The sequence below is a fragment of the Aquarana catesbeiana genome, linkage group LG01 (assembly GCF_042186555.1).
Source record: "Aquarana catesbeiana isolate 2022-GZ linkage group LG01, ASM4218655v1, whole genome shotgun sequence".
Classification (NCBI taxonomy): Eukaryota; Metazoa; Chordata; class Amphibia; order Anura; family Ranidae; genus Aquarana; species Aquarana catesbeiana.
In genome coordinates this window covers 291,203,842-291,224,207 of record NC_133324.1, presented here as the reverse complement: position 1 = coordinate 291,224,207, position 20,366 = coordinate 291,203,842, and the positions used below count along the sequence as shown (strand labels likewise).

At 42.2% G+C, this 20,366-nt stretch overlaps 1 protein-coding gene across 1 annotated transcript; it reads left to right on the top strand.

Annotated features, from left to right (window-relative positions):
- Positions 1–934: 934 nt before the first annotated feature.
- On the top strand, positions 935–20,137 carry PRKAB1 (protein kinase AMP-activated non-catalytic subunit beta 1). Its single transcript, XM_073629328.1, has 7 exons — positions 935–1,186; positions 10,049–10,215; positions 13,317–13,410; positions 13,585–13,699; positions 17,618–17,751; positions 19,351–19,419; positions 19,505–20,137. The coding sequence occupies exons 1-7, from the start codon at positions 1,043–1,045 to the stop codon at positions 19,580–19,582; spliced, it is 801 nt and encodes a 266-aa protein (XP_073485429.1). The 5' UTR covers positions 935–1,042; the 3' UTR covers positions 19,583–20,137.
- Positions 20,138–20,366: the final 229 nt, after the last annotated feature.

Genomic DNA, 20,366 nt, shown 5'->3' with positions numbered 1-20,366 from the left:
GGCCCCTTTCACATGGGCCTTCCCATAAGGTCCACCTGTCAGTTTTTCAGGCGGACCTGATCGGACACTCTATTCACCTCTATGGAGCGACGGATGTCAGCGGTGACATATTCGCTGACATCCACCGCTATCCGATCTGATGCTCTCTGCCAAAACCAAACGGATGATGACCCTATTTTCCATCGGATGGGATCAGATGGGATCGGGTGGGATCCCCCATAGAGGAGAGCGGGACTCTGTCCATCTCTGCTCTGCTTAGTGAGCAGAGACGGACCTGTCATCCACCTGCTCAGCGGGGATCAGTGGATCGATCCCCCGCTGAGTAAGCGGATCCTGCAGAACGGAGGCGCCCGTGTGAAAGGGGCCTTAAAGGCTTTTAAAGCGATGGATAGTAAAATTGACGTTGTTTGTCGCTGCTGCGCGGGTGTGCGCAATTTTAAAGCGTGACATGTTTGGTATCTATTTACTCAGCATGACGTCATCTTTCATGTTTTGCAAAAAAAAAGCGTTATGTATTGTGTTTTTTTTTTTTTGCAATAAAATTTAAAAAAAAAAATTTTCCCCAAAAATTGTGTTTGCAAAACTGCTGCCCAAATACCGTGTAACATAAAAAATTGCAAAACCCACCAATTTATTCTCTTTTTTTTTGCTTTAAAAAAATGTATAATGTTTCTAGCAAAAAAAACCCTGATTGTTACATGTGAGCAAAAAAGTGCCAGAAAATGGCTGGTCTTTAAGTGGTTAAAAGCAAAACTACTAATATACTTTTTTTTATTCATAATAACAGTGGCCAGTTATAGATTCCTAAACCTAAACTGCTTCACCTGATTTCAAAAAGCCCGCAACTGCTTTCTAGCTGTTGATTTTCCGAAAGACAACATGGACGGGGCGACACACGCCAATCTCAGCGCCATGAGTTCGGTATCGAGGCGTGGAACGCAAAAGTGCGTGCCAGCCCTACCGGAAACAGGAGGCGGAAGTGGAGGAGACATAAATAAAGTCCTTTAGGTTGTACGCTCGCCGGTTTTGTTGTGCTTCGAATATGGGGAATACGAGCAGCGAGAGGCCCGGACCCCTGAAGGGGCGAAGGGACAGCGGCGGCGGAGCCGCCAAAGGAGAAGACCGGGCTAAAATATTAATGGACAGCCCAGAGGACGCTGACATGTACCCAGCTGAGGAGAGCAAGGTGAGGCGGAGTGCTGGGCACTGGTCGGCTCTGTCATTGGCAGGTCCTGAGGTGTGCTAGGCCGCAGGGAGCCAGGCCATGTGAGTGAGGTGATGACAGACACAGACATGTGGGGACTCCATACACAGGAGATGGCTCACACCTGCTGCTCTATCCACAATGTAGGGGGGAGCTCCACACTTCTAACAGGAAGCATTACCTTACTAGGAAATCTCAACTCCTGCATGTTAATAGTCCCACTTTCATTGTCTTTCTCCTAATGTTGTTCCCAAACTTCTTCTATAGAGGGGACAGCTGCTGTATTCATGTCCCTGAACGTCCCATTGGGGAGCAGAACATCTCCCATGGAAAGGCTCTTGACTGGGAAATCAGCTGGCACTCTAAGGCCCCATTCACACCTGAGCGTTCTTCCAGCATTTTGACACGTGTTTTTTCGGGCATATTTGCGCATTTCCATGCAGCGTTGTCTGGCGTTTTTGAGCTTTGGTGTGTTTTTTATTAGCCAATAGGAAAAATGATCATCTGTTTCATCATTTTGTTGCTATGTTGTTAGATTTTTGTCATCTGCTTCCTGCTCCAAAAAACGCCAAAATCTGCCCGATTCGCGCGACAAAAAAGGGTCCAGCACTTGTTTGAGCTTCAGGCGACTTGGAGTGGAGATGTGAACCATCTCCATAGAGACTGTCTTTTTTTTTCCCCCTCAAGCGTTTTGTAGCTACAAAACGCTCAGGTGTGAATGGAGCCTTAGGGCCAGTTCATACCACGTGCAGTCCAGTGTGGGTTTTTTTCTGCATCAAAAATGGAAAGTAGGTTGTATGGTTTTTAATGGCATAGTTCACACCAGTGCTTGCAGTTCCAGAAAAAAAGTAGACATGCTGCTTTTTTTTTTTTTTTCTGTACTGGAACGCTGTAAAACGCATAAAAAATGCACCGGAACGCACCTAAATGCACTGCAACCCACTTGTCCTTATTTAAGGTAAAGAAAAAAGAGGGGGGGGGGGGGGAGCACTGGACTGCATCAAAACCGCACATGCAGAAAAGCACCCGGAACGCATCCGGACTGCGTTTTCTATGGTGTGAACTGGCCCTAAAAGCAGTAAAAGCAGGTCATGTCCTAGTGGAGTTTTGCTTCTATTTAGAACATTCGTTGGATTCTCTAATCGTTAGTTGAGACAACATTTTTGTTTTGTTAAAGTTTGGTGGAGCAGTAAGGAAATTTCTAACAGGGATTTGTGGTTTTCGTTGAAGAAAGTCTGTTCTTTCCAAAAGCAAATAAAGTACTTTTGAATGGCATTGATCAAGTCGTCACATGTACTGGTCAGAAGTTTTTGTATGAATGTTTGTTCAAAAATATATAACTAGTATGGCTAGTTTAAAGCGGAGTTCCAGTCACTTATGTGTTTATTAAGTCAGCAGCTACAAAAAAGTGTAGCTGCTGACTTTTAATAAAGACACACTCACATGCCCCACGATCCAGCAGGGCACTCACCCCAGCAGTTTTCTCCCTCTCTCCTCCATCGGCTGCGCCAGCATCTCAACTATGGGCACCCGGCTGTGACAGCTTGCTCTGTGACTGGTCCCAAAGTCTTCTAGGACCTATCGTGTCCCAGAAGACTTCAGGAGGGGGAACGAGAGTGGCAGCAGGTACCTGTCAAAAAAGGGTACCTGCCCCCCCCCCCCCCCGAGGGGAGTGTTAGATATACTAGCAGATTTAGATACACTAACAAATTGAAGCCAAGCTTCCAGATCACACTGCAGTTACAGCGACTGTTTTTCTTTTTTTTTTTTTTTTTTTTTTTTTTTTTTTTTTTTTTTGTCTTTTGCCTTTTTGGGATAAAGATTTTACATAAAAGCTGATCATTGTAAGTATCCCTGTCAATGGTAATTGGTTTGTTTCAACACACATTTTGCTTTGAATCTAGGAGCCAGCTAAAAATTGGAAGCCATTTTTTTTTTTTTTTTTTTTAACTAACAAAGCTTTGTTTTCAGTGACAAAACATTGTCCCCTGTCACACTTGCCAGTTACTGGCTCTCATCTCCTCACACTGTGACCATAGGTGAGGAAAGGAATGTGATAATAAGCAAGTTTGTTTACATTTGATCAACTGTGATTGGACACAGCTGATCACATGGTAAAGGGCTGCTGTGATTGTCCCTTTATTGCAATCATAGAGCGTGCCCTGGTGACGTGCGGGGGCATGGTCCCGGAATGCTCTCCCAGAACGAGAGCCCCGCTGTAGCAGTCTTGCGGCTATAGCGTGGGCATGAAGTGGTTATAAAGCAAAAAAATGTTTTTAACTTAAAGCTGAAGTACAAAAATTCAGTAACTATGTAAAAAAGTGCAGGCACACCATGAGTTAAGTCCTAATAGCTGCCTGCCAGGTCTAGGCTTATCTCCTTTTATTTTTATCAGACAGGTTTATGGCCCTGCTGGGGGATAGACTCCACATTGGTGTCTGAGAGAAAGGAGAAAAGCACAGAGCAGCTATGCCCACCCTTCCCATCTGCTGCCCACTCTCAGAAACTTTTGTATTGTGTGAATAATTTCACACAATTCAAAGGCTTTTGTGATTGGGTAGGAGGATGGGAGGGGCAGGCATAGTCGCCGCACCAACTCTACACTTGAAGGGGCTGAGTCCAGCATCAGAGCTCCAGAAGCTATGCTACTGGAGCACAATAAACCTGTCCGATATAAATAATAGATATAAGGGGGAGGTGGCATGCACCTCTTTGGACTTAACTCATAGAGTGCCTTCACTTTTTACAAATTTGCTGTATTCCTGCAATTCATCTTTAAGGCATTCCCTGCAAGTGGAACTAAACCCATCGATTTAACAGTTTCAGGAAAAGTTACAATCCTTGTCCGTGCCGAGAATGTAATGCCGCGTACACATGATCGGACTTTACGGCATACTTGGTCCGGCGTACCGGATTTCGTCGGACAATTCGATCGTGTGTGGGCTCCAGCAGACTTTGTTTTCTCAAAAGTTTGACGGACTTAGATTTGAAACATGTTTCAAATCTTTCCGACGGACTTGGGTCCGGTCGAAAAGTCCGCTCGTCTGTATGCTAGTCCAACGGACAAAAACCAACGCTAGGGCAGCTACTGGCTATGAACTTCCTTGTTTTAGTCCGGTCATACGCCATCACGTACGAATCCGTCGGACTTTGGTTGATCGTGTGTAGGCAAGTCTGTTCATTTGGAAAGTCCGCCGGGCAAAGTATGCCGTAAAGTCTGGTCGTGTGTACGCGGCATGACACTCCCATTGGTTGTTCTCTCAACCAAACTGTCAAACCATCAAATGGCTGGTGTCATACCTGATCACATGTGCAACATCATGGCAGTTGAAGATCAAACAGAGGCCAAGATGGCAGCTTCCTTGGCTGAGAACAGTAGGAGGGTTTGGTTCCGCTTTTAAGGTAAAAAACATTTCACATCTTGCTGACCTCCCTCAATACTTGAGTCCTGAATTGATTCAGCACTGTGCACAGCTGGATCTCTTCTCTACTCTCGTCCTCTTCACGTAGAGTAGTCAGGCAGCAGCAAGAGCCATTGGCTCCTGCTGCTGTCAGTCAAATGATGTGAGGATAGGGTGGGGCCGAACGCCGCTGTGTGTTTCTATGGAGAATGGCACCATAGGCACACAGCTCTGAAAATAAAAACCGCAGAGGTGATCAAATGCTACCAAAAGAAAGCTCTATTTGTGGGGGGGGGGATTGTTTGAGTACAGCGTCACATGACCCCGCAATTGTCAGTTAAAGCCACGCAGTGCTGTATCTCAAAAAATGGCCTGGGCTACGGAAAGTGGAAGACGTAAACAACTTAGAAGACATTATACTGACAGCTCAAGATAGACAAGTAGTCTATAAGAAAACTTGGACGCTCTGGAATATGTTTAAATATTCAGACGAAGGTAAAACCCTTATGGGGAACCCCACTTAATAACAACTTGTAACTTTTTTGTTAAAAGAAATCCGGCCTACTCAAAGCTTCCGCCGACACCTCACCATTATATTTTATTGGGATTTTATGTGATGAACCAGCACAAAATGGCACATAATTGTGAAGGGGAAGGAATATGATAAAAGGTTTTCAAAAATTTTCACAAATAAATATGTGAAAAGTGTGGCGTGCATTTGTATTCAGCCCCCCTCAGTCAATGCTTTGTATATTTTCAGGCCACAACGTTCGATTTTGGTCTTATCTGACCAGAGCACCTTTTTCCATATATCTGCTGTGTCCCCACATGGCGTCTCACAAATTGCAAACGGGACTTCTTATGGATTTCTTTCAACAATAGCTTTCTTCTTGCCACTCTTCCATAAAGGCCAGATTTGTGGAGTGCACGACTAATAGTTGTCCTGTGGACAGATTCTCTCACCTGAGCTGTGGATCTCTGCAGCTCCTCCAGAGTTACCATGGGCCTCTTGGCTGCTTCTCTGATTAATGCTCTTCTTGCCCAGGCCTGTCAGTTTAGGTGGACGGCCATGTCTTGGTAGGTTTGCAGCTGTGCCATACGCTTTACATTTTTGGATAATTGATTGAACAGTGTTCCGTGAGATGTTACAAGGCTTGGGATATTTTTTTTAATAACCTAACCCTGCTTTAAACTTTTCCACGACTTTATCCCTGACCTTTCTGGTGTGTTCCTTGGTCTTCATGATGCTGTTTGTTCACTAAATGTTCTCTAACAAACCTCTGGGGGCTTCACAGAACAGCAATATTTATACTGAGATTAAATTACACACAGTTGGACTCTATTTACTAATTAGGTGACTTCTGAAGGCTATTGGTTCCACTAGATTTTAGTTAGGGGTATTGGAGAAAAGGGGGCTGAATACACATGCACGCCACACTTTTCAGATATTTATTTGTAAAAAATGTTGAAAACCATTTATCATTTTCCTTCCACTTCACAATTATGTGCCACTTTGTGTTGGTCTTTCACGGGGGTCCGCAACCAGTAGATCCCGGTCTGAGCTTGCTGACCCACCATTCCAGCTCATCTTTACAAGTAGTTCACTTTGTTGAAGTTGTAGTAGGGAGCAAGAGCTGCGTAAGCCTATGCCTCTTCTGTAGTGCCAGCTCCTATCCCATTTAGAGTGATACCAACTGCACTCCACCTCTTGTCCTGGCTAGTGGTCTCCAAGGTGGTGCTAGCAACAGCAAAGAAGAGATCAGGTCAGTGTGAAGTAATACACTGGGCATATTTAGTATAGGGCTGCTTTCACATTGAACTGTCACTCAACTGCAGGGTTTTACGACCCCCTCATCTTTACGTGTAAATGAGTCCTAATGATGCCACTGCCGAATGCAATTAAGAGCTCATTCACAAGTGCAGCAAGCACTGCTGTTCCTCTAAAAACCTCTCAATATATTACCTCCTCACCTCTTGATTTAAACCCATGATTGCTGTGCAATGCACGCAATTGCGACACAGTAGTATAGCAGTTAGACGTTTAAAACAAGTGTGGGAAGGCGACACTATGCTTGGGATCTTTGACTTCTCCCATGTTGTTCAGGTAACATAAAATACATTTATGTTTTTGGTTGTAACATGACAAAATGTGGAAAGTTTTTCGAAGCACTGTAGGTACACACTGTGTGTGTATGTATATAAACAGTATCTCACAAAAGTGAGTATACCCCTTACATTTGTAGTGAGTGTAGAGCTTGTATAACAGTGTAAATTTGCTGTCCCCTCAAAATAACTCAACACACAGCCATTAATGTCTGAACCGCTGGCAACAAAAGTGAGTACACCCCTAAGTGAAAATGTCCAAATTGGGCCCAATTGGCTATTTGCCCTTCCCGGTGTCATGTGACTCCTTAGTGTTACAAGGTCTAAGGTGTGAATGGGGAGAGGGTATGGTAAATCCTAGCGTTAACTCTCACTCACTCTCATACTGGTCACTGGAAGTTCAACATGGCAAAGAACTCTCTGAGGTTTTTAAAAAAAGAATTGTTGCTTTACATAAAGATGGCCTAGGCTATAAGAAGGTTGCCAAGACCCCGAAACTGAGCTGCAGCATGGTGGCCAAGACCATACAGCTTTTTAACAGGACAGGTTCTACTCAGAACAGGCCTCGCTATGGTCGACCAAAGAAGTTGAGTGCACATGCTCAGCATCCTAGTCAGAGGTTGTCTTTGGGAAATAGACATACGAGTGCTGCCAGCATTGCTGCAGAGGTTGAAAGGGGGGGGGGGGGGGGTCAGCCTGTCAGTGCTCAGACCATACACCTCACACTGCATCAAATTGGTCTGCATGACTGTCATCCCAGAAGGAAGCCTCTTCTAAAGATGATGCACAAGACCCACAAACAGTTTGCTGAAGGCAAGTAGACTAAGGACATAGATTACTGGAATCATGTCCTATGGTCTAATGAGACCAAGATAAACTTATTTGGTTCAGATGGTGTCAAGTATGTGTGATGGCAACCAGGTGAGGAGTACAAAGACAAGTGTGTCTTGCCTTCCGTCAAGCATGGTATTGGGAGTGTCATGGTCTGGGGCTGCATGAGTGCTGCCGGAACTGAGGAGCTACAGTTCTTTGAGGGAACCATGAATGCCAACATGTACTGTGACCTACTGAAGCAGAGCATGATACCCTCTCTTCGGAGACTGGGCCGCAGGGCAGTATTCCAACATAACTACCCCAAACACACCTCCAAGATGACCACTGCCTTGGTAAAAGTGATGGACTGGCCAAGCATGTTTTTAGACCTAAACCCTATTGAGCATCTTTGGAGCATCCTCAAATGCAAGGTGGAAGAGCACAAGGTCTCTAACATCCACCAGCTCTGTGATGTCGTCATGGAGGAGTGGAAGAGGACTCCAGTCCCCAGCCCAAGAGGGTTAAGGCAGTGCTGGAAAATAAAAACATTTGGACCTTTTCACTTAGGGGTGTACTCACTTTTGTTGTCAGCAGTTTAGATGTTAATGGCTGTGTGTTTGAGTTTAAACAAAATTGACACTTCTACAAGCTGTACACTCACTACTTTACATTGTAGCAAAGTGTAATTTTTGTTAGTGTTGTCACATGAAAAGATATATAATAAAATCGATATAAATAATATCTAATAGATATATTGGATACAAAAAAGGTCTACAAACCCCTGTTAAAATGTCAAGTTTCTGTGATGTAAAAAAATGAGACTAAGCTAAATCATTTCAGAGCCTTTTTCCACCTTTTTAGGCCCCATGCACAGTGGACATTTTTGGACATTTTTACAGTTGCTGTTTTTGGCTTCAGACATTTTTTTTTTTTTTCTACAGTCAATAAACTCCTCATCATGTTATCCTATGTCCATGCACACATAAGCTGTTAACAGTTTTTTGCTGTAAAAAAAAAAACCAAAATTAGTGGGTTCTGATAGGAACCTTTCAGCTGTAAAAACCCTCTGTCAAAACACTGATTTACGCCGATAAACGCTCAAACGCGAGTCATCAGCGTTAATGTGACCTATAGGCTATACAACTCAATTAGAAACAAACTGAAATCTTTTGGGGGGGTTACTAAAAATAAACTAAAATAATGTGGTTGCATAAGTGTGCAAACCCTCTTATAACTGGGGATGTAGTGTTTAGAATTAGGCAATCCCTTTCAAATTCTTGTTAAATAGTGCCTCTGATTAATCCCAAATAAAGTTCAGCTGTTCTAGTAGGTCATTCCTGACATTTTCTTAGTCTCATCCTACAGCAAAAGCCATGGTCTGCAGAGAGCTTCCAAAGCATCAGAGAAATCTCATTGTTAAAAGGTATCATTCAGTAGAAGGGTACAAAAGAATTTCCAAGGCATTAGATATACCATGGAACACCGTGAGGGCAGTCATCAAGTGGAGAAAATATGGCACAACAGTGACATTACCAAGAACTGGACGTCCCTCCAAAATTGATGAAAAGACTGGCTGTGTGGTACATGTGACAACAATTTCCCGTATTCTTCCTATGTATGGGTTATGAGGTAGAGTGCATGATGGAAGCCTTTTCTTACGGAAGCCAAACATCCAAGCCTGGCTAAATTTTGCAAAAACACATCTGAAGTCTCCCAAATGTATGTGAAAAAATGTGTTTGGCCTCTGTACAATGCTGCTGGTAAACAGACATTTAGGAGCAGTTGGGAGTTTTCTCAACTGCTCCTGAACTCTCCTCTGTTATCTTATCAGTACATGTACACAGGGTCGTTTCTAGGCAGTTGAGTTTAGAGGCATTTTTTTTGGAACGCAAAAAAAAAAAAAAAAAGCGTTCAGAAGTTGAGTTTACAGGCATTTCAAGCGCTAAACGTGGTAATTCGCATTTAGCCGCGTTTCGTTCACAGGCGTTTTTCATTTTATATTTTTTAAATGCTTCTAGACGCTAAACGTGGGTTACTATCGGTCACGTTAAATCGTTCAGGAGAGCTTGTAAAAAAACGTCCCGTGTACATGAAGCCTTATGCAACCATATTTTATTTTTACTTCCCTCCACCTAAAAGATTTCAGTTTGTTGTTCAACTGAGTTGTACAGTTTATAGGTCTCATTAAAGGTGGAAAAAGTTCTGAAATGATTTATCTTTGTCTCATTTTTTTTTTTTTCTTACATCACAGAAACCTGACACTTTAACAGGGGTGTATAGACTTTTTATACTGTGTGCATATATATTCACGTCTCTGACTTTTTTAAAGCGAGGGCTTGTTTTGGGCCTAAGTGTAGCAGCAGTGCTCACATCGCATTAGAATTTTTTTTCCTTTTTTACAGGTAGATCTGGGTCTGTTTAAACCAGTGCATGCCTGTCTTAATTGCGTACCGTAATTAGATTTTTATTAGCAAAATATTTTTACCTACTCTGTTTTAAGTGATAATGGCTATGTTGACCTTTACAGGCCCCCATGGAAAAAGATGAATTTTTGGCATGGCAGCATGATTTAGAAGTAAATGACAAAGCTCCGACTCAGGCTCGACCAACAGTTTTTCGGTGGACTGGAGGAGGGAAAGAAATTTACTTAGCTGGGTCATTTAACAACTGGGGGAAAATCCCTCTAACAAGAAGGTATGCCTCCTTTTTCTATTCTGATTTTACTTTGCACATGTTTACATTTTTTCTGTACACACTACTCCCTCCCTCTAGTTCATATCTAATCAAAATGCCCTAATATGACCTAAATATGATGTTCATGTAACATGACTGGTCCTCAACCTTGTGTCTTACCCAGGGCTGCTGATAGAAATCATGGGGCCCCATACAGCCTACTTGACGAGGCCCCCCTCAACTTTGCCCCTGGCACCACCCATGACCATGCCCCTGGCCCCTCCCCAGACCCCACCTGTGTCCGCCTTCCTTTTTTTTTCTTTGCGCTATAAAACATAAATTTAATTTCTTCATAAATTTAGACCAATATGTATTTTGCTACATATTTTTGATATAAAAGAAAATTCCCAATAAGTGTATTGATTGTTATCGCATTTACAAACTATGGGATATATTTATGAAATTATTTATTTTTATTTATTTTTACTAGTAATGGCGACAATCAACGACTTATAGCGAAACTTTGATATTGTGGCAGACTAATCAGACACTGACACTTTTGACACTTTGTGGGAACCAGTGACACTAATACAGTGATCAGTGCTAAAGATATGTAAAGACACTGTACTATTGAAACTGGCTGGGAAGGGGCTAACAGGGGCAATCAAAAGGTTAAATATGTGCCTAACAAGTGTTTTCTTACTGTGTGGAAAGTGCTTTTACTAATGGAAGGCATAGATCTCTGTCCCTGCTTTTTCATTTCAGGGGCATGCTTTTCAGGAACATGGGATCAAGGTTTTCCATACTGACAGAACAGCGGCCTGCCTTGTTTACATAGGCAGACTGCCATTCTGCCTGTGTACGGCGGATACAGGTGGACATCGAGTGCGCCAGAAATGCAAGATCACGAACATATACGTGATCCTGTGTGGCCGCCCTGTAGCAGTAAATCTGCTATGGAGCGGTCAGCAACTGGTTAAGATCCTCAATAATTTAACTCACAGGCAGCAGGCACTCTTGTCATGGCTTTGGCTGGCACTGTCAGTGTGTCACATAACATGGGTGCTGATTTTGTTAACTTATGACCAATAAGTTATCAAAATCAGCAGCCATGTTATGTGACACACTGTGACAGAGCACTGCCAACTAGAGCCGTGATAGAGTGCCTTCTGTCTGTGAGTTATGATACCATCCATGATGACAGACAGTGCAATGTAGTCTATTCAGACCCCCAAATCACACCTGTGTTGAAGGCACTGGCAGTCCCACGATCCACTTCCTCTCTGTTCCTGCTTGACACTGTCAGCTGAGCTACCTCTGCCTGTCACCGCTGCCCGCCTCACAGACTGTCAAGTCTCGCTCTCCAGGCCCCGGCTACTACTGGGTGGGGAGCAGAGCTGAGCGGAGGAAGATCATTCTGCCTTGGAAGGCAATAAGATAGGCAGGCAGCTGGGCAGGACTTGAGCCAAGCCAGAAGAACATGTGGAGAGGGAGCGGAATGGGCATGCGCCCAAAACTGAAGAAATTGTATCTTGGCTCCGACCAGCACATCAGAAAGGGGCACAGAAAATGTACACCCCTAATTCTGCACTCTTTCTTTGCCTGGACCCACCCACAGGGCCGGCTGTACTGGCTTATCAGTGGCCCTTGTCTTACCCACTGCGTATGGGAACACTTTCCTTTTTCAATGTGCAGTAGTGAAGTTCTTGCACATACTGAAGAATCCATCAGGGGTAAGGTGGGTGAGAAAAAGTTTTGTGTTGTGTCCAGATCCCAGAGCTGCTTACTGCTGCCCTCTATGACTGACTTTACTCCACAGATCACACTACTATTCACTTCTTTATCATTGTCACAGGGAAAATAAAATGTGAGTCTAGTTAATGGTAGCTGTGGTTTCTATATAGAAATCAAGAGTTCAATGCACATGTCCAGCATTTTAATAGTTTGCCTTCACAATGTTGATGATTGGTTTGACAGAGTAGACCTAAAGGTTTAGATAAAATTGTTATTCACCCAGGCTAAACTTTAGGAAAAAAGGGCTCTTGTATAGTGACAGCATACACTGACAGATTAAGCCATAACATGATCAAGTGTGCCTTTACAGCTGTTAGATGTGCAAGGAATGGATAAAAGGCCTACTTTGCCACAATAAGTGGCTTCTGTATTGGCACCCATATGCTGATTACTTATCAGTAGGTATAAAAGGTTACCTCTTATAAGCTATATCATTCTAGCGATAGGTGCTTGGAAGAAGATTTTGCAAATATCAAATGTAAATTCCTGAAAGAACCTGAAGTAGAATTAATCCTCATGCAAACCAGCAAATATAAAATATTTTTGAGAAGGCTTGTTTGGTGTGTGGTTTTTTTTTTTTTTTTTTTTTTTTTTTTTTTTTGACGCACCTCTCATACTACACAACCCCAGTAAGATGAACCCCCCCCCCCCCAACGCACGCACTTCCTCATTCAACTTTGCAGATTCCTAATACTTCTCTGCCTTCATCCTGCTTAAAGGGCAACTTGGCATCATCACACTTCTAATTTATTGTTTGATAGAGCAGATGACTAAGCATGCAAATAGCTGAGTTATCGTTCAGGGTATGCATTGTGACATGGGTGTGGGGAATTATAGGGCTAGTTTAACAGAGTTTTAAATCATTTTGAAGATACAATGGGTCACATATATTTTGCAACTGTGTATCATTTTCTTTAAAGTCCAGCTTATTAACCTGCACTAGTAAATATTAAGATCTGGCTGCAAAAATCACACTATCTTCTATGCTGTACCCTGCAGACTCACTGCTCTGCGCTCCAGAGCTGATCATTGTCTGGATTGATAGACTCCCAGCGTCCTTTAACTCTCTTCCTGTGAGCTTATATCGTCAAGGTCTTGTCCCCTAGGGGGTATGTCAGCAAGCCACCCTGTGCTCAGGATACTGCTGAGATTGACACCACTTCATTAGATAGGCTGAACCTGGAGTTGGACTGTAGTGTTCCTTCACAATTAATACATTTTCCTAACCGTCTACTTTCATCTCAGTTTGACATTTGTGCTTCATTCATTTGAGATTTAATATTTGGCATGTTCTATAGTCTGTTAAATGTGTTTTCTTTATGTTACAGCCACAACAACTTTGTAGCAATATTGGATCTTCCAGAAGGGGAGCACCAGTACAAATTTTTTGTTGACGGCCAGTGGACTCACGATCCTGCTGAGGTAATCTTTAGTTTTTTTTTTTTTTTTTTTTTTTTTTTTTATGAAAAATGATTGTTTATTCGTATTTATTGTGGAGTCATTTCACAAACTAGGTTTGGGTTGCTCATGCTTACCCTCTGCCCTGCATACAATATCAGGCTACTGATTGTGTTATAATTTTTTGTTTTTGTACAGCCTGTAGTAACTAGCCAGCTTGGGACAATAAACAATATCCTTAATGTGAAGAAAACTGATTTTGAAGTCTTTGATGCCTTAATGGTCGACTCACAGAAAGGCTCTGATGTGTCAGGTATGAAAAGTCCAGCCATAAATACTTCATATTGCAGTGCACATTGAGATTTTTATAGCCCAGTCATAAAACTATAACACTGTAAATGTATAACACAAGAAGCTATTATCCACTTGCTGATTTCAGCCATTTCTTTGTCAAAGTACAACATAGTAGATTTTAAATGGGGCGTGTTCATGGAGGACCGAGGCAGTGTAGATTTTTTTTTTTCTGCCCATATAGAAAATTAAATATCTGAGCTGAGGAGGAGTTTAAGGGTTCGTTCACACCATACATGCATGAAAACTGCACAGATTTCACTTGCAGAGACACAAGCTTATTTCAGTTTTCATGCATGTTTCAGTCAATTTCTTTGCACGTTGACATCAGTTTTCATGTACGTCAGTTTTGTGCCCTATTCACACCAGTGTTGATGTTGTGTCCCTTTTTTTTTTTTTCCATGCAGAAAACTGCGTACACTTTGCAGATTCCTGCGCAGAAAAAAATCTGCATGTGATACCAGTGTTGTGGTGTGAGGGCACATGGAGCACAATTGTTTTTATTTTGTGCCCTTGCAGAACGCGTGCAGAAAAACTGACGTCTCTGCACCATGGTGTGAACAAGGACTAAACTGAAGTTTATTTTCCCTGCATTTCATCCTACCTGGTTCCTCACAACTGGCATTTTTCCTAACAACTGCACTTGTTTGTATATGTGTCACCCAAGGCAAGTGCTGTTTAGAGGAAATGATAAAAAAAAAAAAAAAAAAAGTTTCAAGCAAACTGAACAACAAAAAAATGTACTGCAGAGCTTTTCTTTCACAACTGTAATCTTCCAGCGCTTTCTTCTGTAACTATTTGCCCTGCGGAAGATTTACCCCCCCCCCCCCCCCCCCATGACCAGGCCATTTTATGCGATACAGCACTGCGTTACTTTAACTGACCATGTCGCGGTCCCAGAAATCTTGGTTTGTGCAAAAGTTTTATAGTGTCTACAAACTATAGGATTATTTTTATTTTAAACTAGTAATGGCGGCAATCAGTGACTTATAAAGGGGCTGCGATATTGCGGTGAACAGTCGGACACTAACTGACATTTGACACTTTTTGGGGACCAGTGACACTAATACAGTGATCAGCAACCAAGCTGCTCCTAACAAAGAAAACAGAATATTGGCATGCATTTAAAAAGGGGATTAACTCCAGGGATAAAGTGATAATTCTCGCACTCTACAAGACTCTGGTCCAGCCTCACCTGGAGTATGCTGTCCAGTTCTGGACACCAGTCCTCAGGAAGGGTGTGTTGGAAATGAAGCGAGTACAGAGAAGGGCAACAAAACTAATAAATGGACTGGAGGATGTTGGTTATGAGGAAAGGTTACGAGCACTGAACTTATTCTCTCTGGAGAAGAGACACTTGAGAGGCGATATGATTTCAATTTACAAATACCGGACTGGTGACCCCACAATAGGGATAAAACTTTTTAGCGGAAGGGAATTTAATAAGACGTGTGGCCACTCGTTAAAATTAGAAGAAAAGAGGTTTAACCTTAAACTACGTAGAGGGTTCTTTACTGTAATGCCATGTACACACGATCGCACATTTCGACACCAAAATCCATGGTTTTTTTTTTTTTGTTTTTTTTCCGACGGATGTTGGCTCAAACTTGTCTTGCATACACACGGTCACACAAATGTTGTATGAATTTCTGAACGTCAAGAACGCGGTGACGTACAACGCGTATGACGAGCCGAGAAAAATTAAGTTCAATAGCCAGTGCGGCTCTTCTGCTTGATTCCGAGCATGCGTGGAATTATGTGCGTCGGAATTGTGTACACACGATTGGAATTTCCGACAACGGATTTTGTTGTCGGAAAATTTGAGATCCAGATCTCAAATTTTGTTTGTCGGAAATTCCGACAGAAAATGTCCGATGGAGCCTACACATGGTTGGAATTTCCAATAACAAGCTCCCATTGAACATTTTGTTGTCGGACATTCCGACCGTGTGTACGCGGCATAAGAGTGGCAAGGATGTCGCATTCCCTTCCACAGGCTGTGGTTTCAGCGGGGGGGCATCGATAGTTTTTGGAAACTATGAGATAAACACCCGAACAATCACAACATACAATGTAATACTGACACACAATCGCACACACAGGTTGGACTTGTGGTTTTTTTTTTTTTTTTTTTTTTTCAACCTCTCCTACTATGCAAGTGCTGAAAATATGCATGGTCACTGTACTAATGACACTGTTGGAAAGGGGTTAACGGGCGATCAAAGGGTTAACTATGTGCCTAGCCTGTGTTTCTGTGTATTATGGGAGGTGCTTTCACTAGGGGGAGACACAGATCCTTGTCCCTGCTTTGCAGGAACACAGGATCCATGCCTTCTGTACTGACAGAACGGCGATCTGCTTTGTTTACGTAGGCAGACCACCATTCTCCCTCACTACCGAAGGAACCAATCCTTAGGTTCACATTTGTGTGTTGCCTGAACGTATGCAAAATCACACTCTTTCCCACAATGTACAAAAATGCACAGCCCTTTTGCTGTTTTTTTTTTTTGAAAGGGAGAATGCAGTCACCACATGTAAGAATTGGTTAGGTGGAATTTAATACATTTTTGTTTTTGGGTTTAATACCAGGTCAGTGCATTACAGAAAACGCCTATTGAATAATAAACTTAGAAGAAGGGGACCCAGTAGGATAAATCTGTCTTGGCTCGAAAATTTCACAGAACATTCAATGGTTGAGATTATATATATATTTCTTTGTGGTTACATTTGGTTGATTTTGGGGGGGGGGGTCAGAAATCTGCACAGATGCTGGGTATACACGAATGGAATTTTGAGCGAAGATTTTTAGGAAAATTTTGGTATGAAAATTCTCAGTACATTCGAATGTTGTTTGAAAATAGCTCAAGATTTAGTTTTGCCTTTTGACGTTCAATTTTGGAACGAATGGACTTTATGGAACGAAAACCACATACATTGTTAGAAATTCATAAATTTTCTCATCACTGCAGTAAAAAACTGTCAAATTGACCAACTAATGATTAGAAGAACGAACCAAAGTTCTTACAACAAAAAAGGTCAAACAAAATTCTATTAGTTTATACCCAGCATGGACTCTACAAGGCTCCCAGTAGACCTGTACTTAGTAAAGCTAGCCATATATGGATAGATTCCTTCATCCACACTAAACAGTGTGAATAGCTGAATCTCCACTGCCAACTGTTGTAGTCACATCTGTGGTTGCTTGAACAGCAACTACATTTAATGGGATGCAGTCACTGTTCAACCGGCAAATTTCCACCTGGCACCTTTGATTTTTCAGTCGATGTTTGTCAAGACAAGTGGTGCCAGCAAGGTCACTCCTGGCTCAAATTTTGGCTAATTCAGCAGAATGTGGCCCACACTTTTGCATATGGCCAACTTATAAACAAGTAACTCTTTCATGGCTGCTACTCTGCAGGGTTAAATTATCTTCTCAAAAGCAATCCTTCATGTGTCAGGTTCAGTTACTTCCACAATGGGGTGACTCTCTGAAGTGATTGGCTCACTGAGCCCATTTGCAATTGGTGATGTAGGTGGTGATGCACACAACACCGGGATATTTTGATGGTGGTGCAGCAATTGCAAGGCAAATCCAAACAATGGTGTTTCTGTCCTCTGCATAGGACTCCTAAGCATGCCTTGATACTTGAGCTTTAAAAGTTGTACTCCTCTGATTGGGAGGGTGTGACCAGTGCCTAAAGTACTTCAGTCAATTTGCTCCAAATTGTGGCCATTGTGGAATAGTTGTTTATGCCCAGTGCTGAATATTCTTCTAAAAGCATAGATCACAATGAATGGCCTTTGAATCTATTTTAATTGAATTCACTACACCTGGACTTTAACATGGCGCATTCTGTGTATGTCTGCTTTGTTTTGCCAGAGCTTTCCAGCTCCCCTCCTGGTCCTTACCAGCAAGATGCATATAATTGTAAGCTGGAAGAACGTTTCAAATCTCCCCCTATCCTCCCACCCCATCTGCTTCAAGTTATTCTTAATAAAGACACAGGCATTTCAGTAAGTATGCAAAAATTCAGCAGATGTCAAATCAGTTTACTTTATTGGACTGTGATAATTCTGAATGCATGACCTGCATGATAAAATAACCTAACAATGTATTTAATTTTATTACTGTTATACAGGATTTATATAGCACCAACAGTTTTTGCAGCACTTTACAACATGAGGGCAAGACATTTAAAATACAATTTAATACAGGAGGCATCAGAGTCCTTCTCATTAGAGTTTACAATCTAAAAGGGAGGGTCAAGTGGATACAAAAGGTATAAACGGGGGGGGGGGAATAAACTGATGGCATACAGTTGTTAAGTAGGGGCCAGATAGGCTTCTCTGAAGAAAGGGGTTTTCAGGGATCGCCTAAAAGTGGATAGAATAGGGGATTGTCAGACAGATTGGGGTAGGGAGTTCCAGAGTTTGGGTGATGCTCTGGAGAAGCCTACACCTGGAGGCGAGCATGGGATGTGGTGACAAGGGCTATGGAGAGCAGGAGCTCTTGGGAGGAATGAAGAGAACGATTTGGTTGGTGTTTTGAGACTAGGTTAGTGATGTAGCTGGGGGCCGAGTTGTGGATGGCTTTGTAAGTGGTTAGTAGTTTGCATTTAATTAGTTGGGTTAGCGGAAGCAAGTCGAGGATGGGTTGATGTGCCATTGATCTTGACAGAGAAGTCATAGGAAGGGGCAGGTGGTGGGATATTATGAGATCGGTTTTGGATAGATTGAGTTTGAGGAAGTGGTGTGACATCCAGATTGATATGTCTGTTGGTAAATTTGTGATACCTGAGGAGACTGATGGAGTAAGCTGAGGGATAGAGATACATCTGGGTTTCATTGGCATAGAAATGGTATTGAAATCCATGTGAGGCTATCAACTGATCCAGAGAGGAAGTGTAGATAGAGATTAGGAGTGGTCCAAAAACGGAACCTCAGAACAGGACCCCAATGGAAAAGAGGAGGAAGTAGAATTTGAAAGTGATGCTGAAGGTGCAGATATGTAGGATGAGAACCGATAAAGAGTACAGTCATTGAGACCAAAGGTGTTTTGAGTGTTTTTTGTGTGTGTGTGTGTGTGTGTGTGGTGTTTGTGTTTTTTTTTTTTTTTTTTTTTTTTGAGGAGGAGGAAGTGATCAAGAGTATCAAAGGCAGCAGTGCGTTCCAGGAGTAGGAGTACACAATAGTGACCATTGGTTTTTAGCCATTAGTAAACCATTTGTGAGTTTTAGGAGAGCAGTTGCTGTGGCGTGTTGAGATTGAAATCCAAACTGAAGGGAATCCAAGAGGGTTATTCTCAGTGAGGTTGTAGCTCAGTTGGTTGTAGACCAGGCATTCAAGGACTTTATTGGAAAAGAGGAGCAAGGATATGGGACGTAGGTTAGGATTGGTGGGATACAATTGGGGCTTTTTAAGTAAGTGGGGAGACTAGTGCATGTTTTAGAGAGTTGGGGAATATGCCAGAAAAGAGGGAGAGATTGAAAATGTTAGAGAGTGTTAAAGTGGAAGTGATGCATTAAAGTGGTATGGCTCCTGGCCAGCGTTGGTCCAATACTAATAACTGATAGATATCTATCTAATATATATATTTTTTTTTTATATTAACAGTGTGATCCAGCTTTGCTTCCGGAGCCCAATCATGTCATGCTGAATCACCTTTACGCACTGTCCATCAAGGTACATATTTTTCTGCTGTTCTCTTGCAGTTATTCCCTCCAGCTACATCATTCACAGTTGTTGCATCTTTGTATTCTTCTTTTAGGATGGTGTGATGGTGTTAAGTGCTACTCATCGTTACAAGAAGAAGTATGTCACCACACTGCTGTACAAACCCATATGAGCTGCCTCCATAGACTGTACTCATTGAAATTTTACGCCTTTTTTCACTTTTTTATATATTAAATGCATTAAATATTTGCGGAATAAGCTATAGCTGTCAGTAATGCATTGAGCATTATATTGGTTCACAATTCACTGTTCGATCTATATTGACAATGCTGCAGTTGTTCTAGATCTGTCTCAGTTGCACATTTATTTGGGCAAAGTAGGGGTAGCAACTCATTTAAATTAGGCTTGCACTTTCCTGGCCCAGAAGAGTGCCCTGCTGGGTTGGGCAAGGGACGGCACTAGTGAATGGAATCGATTTTCCTGCAGCAGTTTTTCAGCAATATTAGATTACTGTAGATGTTTGGCTCAGGTTGTGTGAAGCTCAAGAATGGGCTGTAATGCAGATCCCCCCCGCTACTGTGTTCTGCAGTGAGCTGATTGTGAGTGTGGACATCGCAGTTGTACTGTTAGTTTTACATGGGGTTTAAGGCAACCCTACCAGTCACTTTATTTATTCTGTTCCTTGGTAACATCTTTTCTCTCAACTGAAATAAAAATTTAAAAACCGTGCTAGACTGGTAAATTAAAAAAAAAAAATTAGGACAAACGCAGCAACTTGGTTGTGGGATACACAAATATTGGATAGGATGGAAAAGAGCTGCGCTCAAAACATAAATCATAAATGATGAAATCAGTTCAAAATGAGTAAATCAATAGTCCCTGGATTCAATTCAGGTGACTGCACACAAAATAGAAGTGCCCGACCACCATATATATTGCCTGCTTACCAGATAGCC